Below are 11,219 nucleotides of genomic sequence, written 5' to 3'. Positions count from 1 at the left end.
ATATCTCTTGTTTAATATATTAAACAGATGAATTAAAGGAAGTAAAATCAGATAACGACAAAAAACATTCAAGCAGATCCCATGGTTGCACAGGTTTAGCAAATATATTATTTAATTTTTTGTAATTCTTTTATTTATTAAAAATTAAAGTATCTCTTGTTTTTATTATATTTAATACCAGATACTAAGGAGTTGGAAACCACATGTAAAGAGGAACAAGAATCAACCAAACAGGATGTAACAGAAACAGGTGAGTTACTGCAGTTAGTTAGTATACTGGGGCAGTTAGTATGTAAAATATGATACACGAACCGGTCTGCTGAGATTGTTTAACTAAAATGCAATTAAATTTTATCATTAAATTAATTAGAAATTGAACTGAGATTTCGAACCAACCATTTTTAATTAATCGAACCTACCTTATAGATACACAGGTTTGGCCAATATCTAAACATTTTATCTATTGTTGTTATTAAACAGATGAATTAAACCCTGACACAAAACCAGATAATGGTGAGTTGGCAATCATATGTGAAAAGGAACAAGAATCACCTCAACAGGTTGTAACAGAAATAGGTGAGTTACTGCAATATTAGTATGTGAGATATGATACACAAACGGTCTGCTGAGCATTTACAATTATTATTTGCCATTTAATGTAATTTTATTATCAAAATACAATTAATGGAACTACACAGAAGTTAATATGACATTTCGAACCAAATATGTTTTAATAAATCTATATAATAACAATAAATCTAACGGGAGGACTTTGATAAATATCTAAACATTTTTATATCATTTTTATTAAACAGATGAATTAACCCTTGACGCAAAACCAGATACTGAGAAGGTGGTTGCAACCACATGTGAAAATGAACAAAAATCACCTCAACAGGTTGTAACAGAAACAGGTGACTTAGTTTTTTTGAAATACGACACGCAAACAGTCTGCTAAGCAATTATAATTTTGGGGGTTTGGCAAATGTTTAATTGATTTTTATTGTCAAAAAATTGACTTTGGTTTAATGAAAATATGGTCGCGTAGCGTAACTACGCGCGATTTTCGCGAAATTCTTAATCAATTGAATATAAATTCCAAATATTTTAAAGCCAAAGGCTAGATCGCAAAAGATCAAAAAGTTATTTTTTATGGAGAAGGAACCAACACGATAATCGACCAATCAGATACGCCCTACGCAGTACGCACTAATAGACGCCTGTGCCAGAGAGGTGTAATAAGCCGAAGGCTAGAGGGCGTACTACAGACTGAAAAGTGATTCCAACAGGAACAACAAGATGACGGCAGTAAATGTGATCAAAAACATTATTTAATAAAAAAAAAAAATCTAATATAATACATTAGGACTACATACACTAAAGTGAAGTTATTTATAAAATTAAATACATTAATCCCAATCATCTTTTTGTATCATCAGCAACAGTTTGAAGATTGGAGATTTTTTCAAAATGTTTCAGGATATTTTTTATTTCACATTAAAAAAAATCGCGTTGCGCGCGAGCTTTTGCGCACTTAGCTCGTACTTAGCTTAGAAAGATAATTTTTGTACTTGATTGTTCTTTATACTTTTATGATATATTGTGAATGTAAAATAATGACACACGTGTACGTCAAACTTTAAAAATCGTGCGCCTGAAAATGGATAATTTCATGCAAATTTGTGTAAAAATAAATATGCCTATTTTGAATCGATTATAGCTCTCTCTCTATTGTTTAACTTAATATAAAAGCTAATGAGTTGTAGATATTAGTTTATGTAAAATTTAGACCGTAATGTTATAACGTCATCATATGGCCATCTGAATTTTAAAATTGGATTTTTATCTTTCTTTTCATTTCATTTCATTTCATTTTATTGCATATCAAAATCGCAGCCAATGGCTGAATTACATGATACTTACAAATATAAAAACATTTAAAACAGGCATAAAACAGTATATAAAGTTCAAATAGAAATCAAAGAATAAATAAAAGTGGAATCAAACATATTTGGGACAGTTCGTCACATTTAATAGAACGCATATCACGTAAACGTTATCAATTTTCAATATGTTATTACTCAAACAATTCTGCTTCAGACATATGAAAATTTTTTTTATAGCGGTGTAAAATAAAAACTAACCGTCAACTAAACCGTTTACGCCCACTGTAGACTAAGCCTAATACATAGCATGTGTTACATGCGTTGCGCGATAGCCTAATAACTCGTCACCGTGAAGAGTTAAAATTGTATTGTTTTTATTAAACAGATGAATTCAACCAACTTAAACCAGATAATGGTGAGTTCACATGTGAAAAGGAACAAGAATCACCCCAACAGGTTGTAACAGAAACAGGTGAGTTACTGCAATTAGTTTGTGAAATATGACACGCAAACAGTCTGCTAAACAATTTATAATAATTATTAAGTGCCATTCAATGTAATTGTATTACTAAGATACAATTAAATATTTTAATAAACCTACATAGAAATTGATATGACATATTTTGAACCAAGTATTTTTTTTTTATAAATTTTGTAAAAATAAATCTAATTGATTTGCTGGCCGGCTACACAGTTAGGCAATATCTAAACATTTTATCTCTTGGTATAAACAGATGAAATAAACAAACCAAAACCCGATACTGAGGAGTTGGAAAAAACATGTGAAAAGGAACAAGAATCACCCCAACAGGTTGTAACAGAAACAGGTGAGTTACTGCAGTTAGATTGTGAGATATGAAATTCACAAACGGTCTGCTGAGAAATGTATAATAATTATGTGCCATTCAATGTAATTGTATTGCTAAAATACATTCAATAGAATATTATCATAAACTACATAGAAATTAATGATAAGAACATTCGAACCAAGTATTTTAACAACAATAATAATATTAATACATTTTGTAAATAAGCCGAACGTTTTACAATTTTATAAGTAGTTTATCAGCTGTTGCTTTTACGGATTTGTTTTGAGAGCTTTTGCGACTTTCGTAAGTCCTTGATTGACACCGAAGTGTTTAAGGTGATGAATAATGTTGTCGAACTTCCGACAGCATAACAACATTAAACTTCAGTTTGATTAAAAAAAAACATTTGTGCATACATGTTTCGTTGTTACGCCGAACAACAACGGTCTTGTTAAATATACCTTTATACAGGTGAGAATTTAAATATTCAGGTGGATTTTGTAACAAGTTATGGTTACTCATGTTTGGCTAAATGTCTAAACAATTTATCTAATAAACATTGTATATAATGATTTTATTAAACAGACGAATTCAACGAAAATACTGAAGTGGTGGCAACCACGTGTGAAAAGGAACAAGAATCACCCCAGAAGGCTGTAACAGAAACAGGTGAGTCAATGCGTTAGTTAGTATACTGCAGATTTTAGTATGTAAAATATGATACACGAAGGGTCTGTTGGTGAGATTGTTTTAATAAAATACAATTAACTGTTATTTTAAAACTAATTAGAAATTAATGATAATCTTACAACAATAAATATAACTAGATGATCGATATTTAAAAATGTTATCTCTTGTTTTATTAAAAAGATGAATTAAACCAAGCAAAAACAGATACTGAGGAGTTGGAAATCCCATGTGAAAAGGAACAAGAATCACCCGAACAGGTTGTAACAGAAACAGGTGAGATACTTTTGTGAACAAACGGTTTGCTAAGCAATTTATAATTATTTTGTGCCATTTAATTAAATATTATATAAAATTGCATACAAATGTATATACAAATTTTAAACAAGTATTATTAATAAATCTAATAACAATACATCTAACTGGGGTTAAAGTAAAATATTACCGACCAATTATGCCGGCCAAAATACCTAAAAAATGAAGAAGAGGTTTGGAATATACCGACATTAAATACAATGTACTCTCGCTTCCAGTTACAATTATGTTGACAACTATGTTCTATATTTAACAATCATCATATATTTTGATTCCATTATTTAACATTAGAGCGGTTTCGCAATCTTACGAATACGATAACGAAAACTGATACGCCACGCACACGTATTCGTTTTTGTAAGCCATAAAAAAATCTGTTTCGCATGGCAACGAAATATTGAGGCGCGTCCAAAATATGACTGCGGTAAATTTTAGCGAAGCGCAGGTACGTGTTGCTTGGTGCTTTGCTGCCTAGGCATAGCGTAACATCAAAGCGAGTGAGGACTTTAAAAACTGCTATTTATCAAAATTGACTTGGCATTTTAGTAAATTACTTTAGTAAATTACTTTCAATAAATCTATAATTTTATTATAATCATGAATCATTCCTGATTCAAATGCAAAATGTGCAAAATAGATCAAAAACTATACTCGTTTTGTAGTTACGAATATGACTGGTGATATTCGTCAACACGAATACGCTTTACGAATATGAAATGGGGATCAGCTCAAAAGTTTCACAAATGTATGACGTATCCGTTTTCGTTATCGTATTCGTAAGGTTGTGAAACCTCCCTAATTATCTACTTTTTTTTTTATTAAACAGATGAATTAAACCAAGCAAAAACCGATACTGAAAAGAAACAGGGATCATCAGAACAAGTTGTAATACAAGGTAAGATAGTGACGTTATGTTAAATATTGTAGTGAGTTTTAGATTTAGAAGACCCTTTTTTATTGTTTATCTAGTGTTAGTTATTGCATTCATGTGATGCTATACCAATTAAAAATGCAACGATGGTAGGTGCACTATTTCCTGCCATAATCTATTTTACTTTTAATTATGGTATTGGTGCTGTGTGGGATTATACCAATTGTTATGATCGTTTGTATATACTCAAATTATGACTGCATGCTGATTAAACCCGATGTTCTGATATAGAATAGTATTAATAATATTGAAGATATAATATATTAAGAGATGCGTGGTCAGTTGCCATTATGACTACTGCTCATATCCGATATTTGTGATATGCAATATGAATAATATATAATACTATACTGGAAAGACAGATGACAGTTGTCAGAGTATGACGTCTGATCTTATCCAATATTGTAATATATAATAACTAGAGAGTACTCCGAGAGTACAAACCTCCGCCTACTGTAAAATTCCCCTACATAAAATGTCCCCGGAAAATATATATATTTTGTTTTATTTATTTTTTATTAGCTCTAAGTGTAAATAGGCGAACTGCATCCAGCATCTCACAGTTGATATCGCTGGTTCAATTCCCGCCGAGGTTTTTTTTTTTATTACATTTTTTTTTTTTTTGTGGACCTTGATCTTTGACCCTGACCCGTCAAAATTTAACCACAATTATATGATGAGTCATTGATCATTGTGGCTAAGTTTGGTGAGAATCGGATAAAAACTGTGGTCTCTAGGCATTAAAATATTTTTTTGTTAGTTTTTAAAACTGTGGCCTCCAGGATGTTCACAGACACACACACACACACACACACACACATACACACACACACACACCCACACACACACATCCCACAAGTCCAGGCTAACGATATTTTGCATGTCCTTTTTAGGCCTGTTGTTTCGGTAGAAACTAGCTAGGTCCTAGATTAGAACCAATGGCGAAACGAACTTTTCTTGCCGACGTGCCCTTATTAACATCATTTTTCTGTCGTATGTGGTACGGTAGTAGGCCTAGATGTTTATTTTATAAATAATATAGCTTTACGTAAGAGTTAAATTTTTAATTTTTAATCCTACATGTGAGAGATTTAGGCAGCGATAGAATGTAAACAAACCGACTCTCATCGGCCTTCCATAACTGTGTTGTGGGTATGGATGACGTGCTTTTTAAAAAGCGATTACCAGATAAGCGATTACCAGATAACCGATTAACGTCGGATAAAATTTTCAGTTGCAACGCGGTCAATTCTATGGTTTGTGGTACTTAGGAAATTATTTTAATTTTTTTAGCAGAAACAGACCCTTACTTGAAAAGTTAAAAATTAATTTTTTTTCATTTCCATCGGGTAATTTGTTATAAATACGGAGATTATGGAGATTGAAAGATTATCAGAATTAATGGTGGAATTAAAGAACTGTTAAACTATCTTAGAGATATAATGTCGTTAGGTAATTTCCCACATGATCGTAATAAAAAACGGTACTGGGTTTGGTCTACTATCGTTCCTGCTCCCAAATATTCATCCATTCATAGAAGCGTTCATGAAGTAAGCCTACCTGGTGGTGGCCATAGAACAGTCCCGAGATAACGACTATTATTATACTCAAATTTGAAACTTTTGTTTCTTTATTTACATTTGTATTGTATATTTTCTTTAGATAAGACGGACAGTACATTTGGAATGTACAAGCAGATAGTTAAACATCTAGGACTACAGAAATATTTTCCCAGAAAACTAACACGTGAGGTATTATTTTTAGTTTCTAAAAATGTAAATTTACCAGATGAACTCAATGATGATCCAAGCAAAATACCTTGGTACATGCTGCAAAATCTTATTATGTGTAACTACGAAGGAAGGTGTTTTGATTTAGAAGAAAGTCAATCTTCTCATGAAAATGCTTATTCACTTTCTTCTGCACTAGAAGAAAGTGAAGAATCAATAAATCACAGTACTGAAAACAGTAAAGTTAGTCCAATAGATGCACTGGTAGTTACTTTCTTATGTTGTGACAACTTTTTAAGGCAAATTGTGATCGAAAAATTGTCGATATGTCAATTAGCTATTCCTTTACTAATTCCAGTAACAGACGTAGAGGACAAAGAATGGGAAATGATTGTGTGGGGAATGAGCACAATCACAAAGAAATGGCAAACGATTTCAGGTTTGTCGTGTGAACGATCAATGGTGGTAGAGAGGTTACCGATTGTTTCTGCTTTGCGACTAGGTAAACCTAAAATATCCAAATCTAAAGTTGCTAACTATGTCATTATTGGGCAGAATCATGATATTTTTTTTCACTACGGGTGCAAAGGTGGAAATTTGGTACGAAAATTATCAGATGGCTTATTAGAAATGGCATGGTACCTTCCCATACAGGAACGTACGGATGCTTTTGCAGATGCACTCACATTTATAAATTTGCGAGGGAATGCATCAGATTTCCAAAAGCAGGCACAGTTTCTATCTGAGATATCACTGGTGTCTATTGTATTCGTGGCAGCTGATGATTTTAAGGAGTATGACACCAAGTTACTTGAATCATTTTACATGCAAAATGGCCACGTGATTTTCATCTTAGATAAACGTGCTTTGAAAGATTTAGGGAAGGCACTTCATACAATGGAAACAAGTATAAAGAATGTAAAGAAACAAGTACAATATATTATATCAACAGGCAAGAACGAGCTGACAATAAGCAAAGATATTTGGAAATCGCTTGGAAGAAATTTTAAAGGAGACCATCGGGATGTTGTATCTGATAGGAGTATTGAAGAGTGCATTGAATTAGCGCATACAGTGAATTATCACGTTGATGAAATGGAAAGTGATTGTTCAGAAGCAAAACAGAGTGCTAAGGAATTGTTAGAGTTTGTTAAATTAAAAGGAAAAGCAAACGAGCTACCTTTGCAGAAGATAACACTAAAAATTGCAGAGACAAAAAGAGAACAACATCGTCTAGAAAGAAAGGGAAACATGCAAATTCAAGAATACGTTGATAAACTACAAAAAGAGATGGCATGCCTACGTCAGCAACAGTTAGAAATTAACAAACAAAGACTAAACGTTTGTGCATATCAAATATTCAGAACCTCCTTCTCAAACACACTTATAAAAAGAAAATATTTCTTTGGTTTTGTGAAGATAATGACTGACCAATATAGCATCGACAAGCTACAACCAATACGTGACGAGTACATCTGCAAGTGGAATGAGTTATGTGACCAAAAAAAAGCACCAGAAACGACTAATGAGCAATTAGAAACCTTGAAATATCAACTTGATGAACTCGAACAACAACTGTCTTCTGCATCAGTGGGATTAGAACATTTCAATAGAGAAATTGGTCAAAATTACGAATTTTTACCAGATTTTAAATCACCAAAACTTGACTTTGATAATTTCCACTTAGCAGAAGTTGCTGCTGAAATGTTACTACATGGATATCCAATTGAGCTGATGGACGGTGATGCAGTCCATGTGCCTATCGCTTGGATTAGAGCCGTGCTCAAATCTCTTGCATACCAAATTGGCAATAAAAAGATGTTTGTGTTATCTGTACTAGGTATTCAAAGTAGTGGAAAATCAACTTTGTTGAATGCCATGTTTGGTTTACAATTTTCCGTTAGCGCCGGCAGATGTACGAAAGGTATTTTTGCCCAGCTAGTATCTTTAGATACAGGTTTAGGAGAAGACACAAAGTGTGATTACATCCTAGTGGTAGACACTGAGGGTTTGCGATCTTCTGAATCCGGAATTCAACATACTAATAATCGGGACAATGAATTAGCCACGTTTGTGATTGGTATGGGTGATCTTACCATAATAAACATTATGGGAGAAAATTCAACGGACATACAAGACACACTTCAAATTGCTGTGCACGCTTTTATGAAAATGGAAAATGTTCATCATATCAAGCCCAGCTGCTTATTTGTACACCAAAATGTCAACGATGTTACAGCATCTGACTTGAATACGGTGCAAAAACGAAGCATGCGAGAAATATTGGATAACATCACACAAATCGCAGCTGAAGCTGAAAATTGCGGTGAGAAATATAAATCGTTTTCTGATGTCATTCATTTTCAAGAAAACAAACATATAATGTACATTTCCGGCCTTTGGCAAGGAGATCCACCGATGGCGCCCCCTAATCCCGGTTACAGCAAATGCATTCTTCAAGTAAAGAAACAAGTCTTGGAAATTATGAAGAATTCAGAACCTAAACATATCGATGAGTTCACAATATTGCTGTCTGATCTTTGGAAAGCAATATTAGGTCAAGATTTTGTATTCAGTTTCAAAAATTCTCTTGAGATTCAAGCTTTTAATGCTTTGAATGTAGAATATGTGAAGCATGCCCGTACTTTCAGAAGAAATGCACTAGAATACAGCTACGGACTTCAAAATGAATGTAAAAAACTAACAGCTGAAAAGGTTAAAGAGGAACAAATCCTTGATGATTACTTAATGAAATTAGAGAAAGACATTCTGACTTTCCAATCAAGCATGGCGTCTTATTTTGAAAAAGAAAAAAAAGCATGCCAATGGAAATGTAAAATGGAACTTCAACTCGACGATCTTTGTAATGAAATTAAAAGAGACCTGAGGGATGTATATACATCTATTAAAAACAGAATAATTGGCAGAGCTGAAATTGATGCCACCATTAAAATGCATGAACAAACGATTTACCAAAAAGCTAAGAAACTTACCGAAGTGTATCGAAAGCGACAATTTTCTGAAGAAGTTCTTGAACGCGAGTTTGCTAAAAACTGGAATGAATGGGTTTCTGTAATTCCACGTGTTGATGATTACGTCAACATACACAAATCTTTTGAACGAATCACTGAGGGTTACTATACCGAAAACGACAAATTTACAGTTACTAGTGTATTGTTGTCTGACTGTTCCAAATGTACTGAAGTACTTGAAAAGGATTTGACATTTTTATCAAAGCCTGGATCCAGAAGTAACGTAACGTATGTGAATCAGGCCAATTCCACTAAACAAGATATTCTGGAAAAACTTCAAACAAAAATTTTAAATCATGCACAGAATGGAAGAAGTTATACAAAACAACTGGGATTTCAACTTTTCAGCTCACTGTCAAGTGAACTTGGAGAAATAAACATGGATGAGAAAGTTTGCATTCATAAAAAATCAAATATTCGACTAGCTGTGTCTAATTTCAAGGTTACATTAATACCAAGCTTGGAAAAAATGCAAGAACAATATAAACAGGAAAGTGACCCGAGATTGTACATGGAGTCTCAGAAAGAAAAATTGTGGCAAATGTTCAAAGAAGAATGTAAAGATCTGAACATACTTGTAAAAGTTGTATCGGCTATATCTCGGGAGTTTGCGAGTGCTATTAAAACATCGCTTCCAGAGAAATGCAAACTTGGAGTAATCGACAATCTAAGATACACTTCGGGTAAAGGGTTTTCTAGTAAGATGTCTCTCCATGCATGGATGCTGGTTGAAATGGCAGAGAAAGGTGATTTTAAATCCTTTGTGCAGTATTTATCTAATCCAATTCAGTCCATCAAAACGTTTACCTCTGAACAAATAGAGAAAATGTGTTTTCAGGAAAAAGACAATTCTGGTAGCTCTGTACATCGAGAAATATACAATTGTAAAGTTCGTGAAATATTAGCTAGATTAAAGCAGGCTATCATTAATGTAAATGCAAGCGGTATGATTTACTGTGACAGTATGACAATGAAATTATGGTGGTCAATCTTACTTGAATATATTGATAAAGAGTTATGCGTCAAAACAGATATGATGTTTTTTGATGAAGAGACAGAACTGGATGTGAAAGAACTTAGTGATAAATTAATATTGGAACTAGACAACGTCCAAGAAACCATAATAAACGCCTACGATAGTAGACTTTTCAGTGACATAAGCACATCCTTCTGTGACTTCTTTACAGCTGACCTACTAGCTTGTCAGAATGTGTGTCCATTTTGTAATGCACTATGCGAACTTCATGGCCCACATGATCACCATCGTACAGAGTGTCACATGCCACAAGGAATTGCTGGATACAAGCATACTTTTTCTGGAAAGCTCGTTACTGATGTGTGCACAACTTCAGTATTGTGTAATTATCCTTTTTTGAATGAACACACCAACCTCAAATTTATTAAATTTCGAGATTATAGGACTGTCAATGACTACTACGCATCATGGAAAATTGAACCACTTCCAGGCGAGGCAGAAACGTTCTGGAAATGGTTCATGGCAACATATAATACTGAACTTGCTGAATACTACCATGCTAACAAGGCTGATATCCCAGACGGATGGAATTCTATTACAATGGAAGACGCGAAGAGAGATATGAGAAAATGGTACGATATTTAAACAACAAATAGATCGATTGGTAAATTCTGTCTGTTCATCTATGGCTATTGGACGTGCACCTGTACGGTACCAACTTCATTATTTTGCATACATTTTTGTACGGTACAGTGGAATTTAATATTTCTGCTGCATTTTTTAATATTACACTGTTGTATAATAACAGGAATTGTGCTTGTTTTTCGATACAATACAATATCATACAGCTGTA

General features: G+C 33.3%; 1 protein-coding gene across 1 annotated transcript; it reads left to right on the top strand.

Annotated features, from left to right (window-relative positions):
- The first annotated feature begins 299 nt into the window (after positions 1 to 299).
- LOC140047803 (interferon-induced very large GTPase 1-like) lies at positions 300 to 11,011 on the top strand. Its single transcript, XM_072092836.1, has 9 exons — positions 300 to 318; positions 481 to 576; positions 816 to 914; positions 2,272 to 2,358; positions 2,621 to 2,734; positions 3,281 to 3,364; positions 3,566 to 3,658; positions 4,524 to 4,592; positions 6,291 to 11,011. The coding sequence occupies exons 1-9, from the start codon at positions 300 to 302 to the stop codon at positions 11,009 to 11,011; spliced, it is 5,382 nt and encodes a 1,793-aa protein (XP_071948937.1).
- The last annotated feature ends 208 nt before the right edge of the window (positions 11,012 to 11,219 follow it).

The sequence above is a fragment of the Antedon mediterranea genome, chromosome 4, assembly GCF_964355755.1.
Source record: "Antedon mediterranea chromosome 4, ecAntMedi1.1, whole genome shotgun sequence".
NCBI lineage: Eukaryota > Metazoa > Echinodermata > Crinoidea > Comatulida > Antedonidae > Antedon > Antedon mediterranea.
This window is presented reverse-complemented; position numbering and strand designations above follow the sequence as displayed.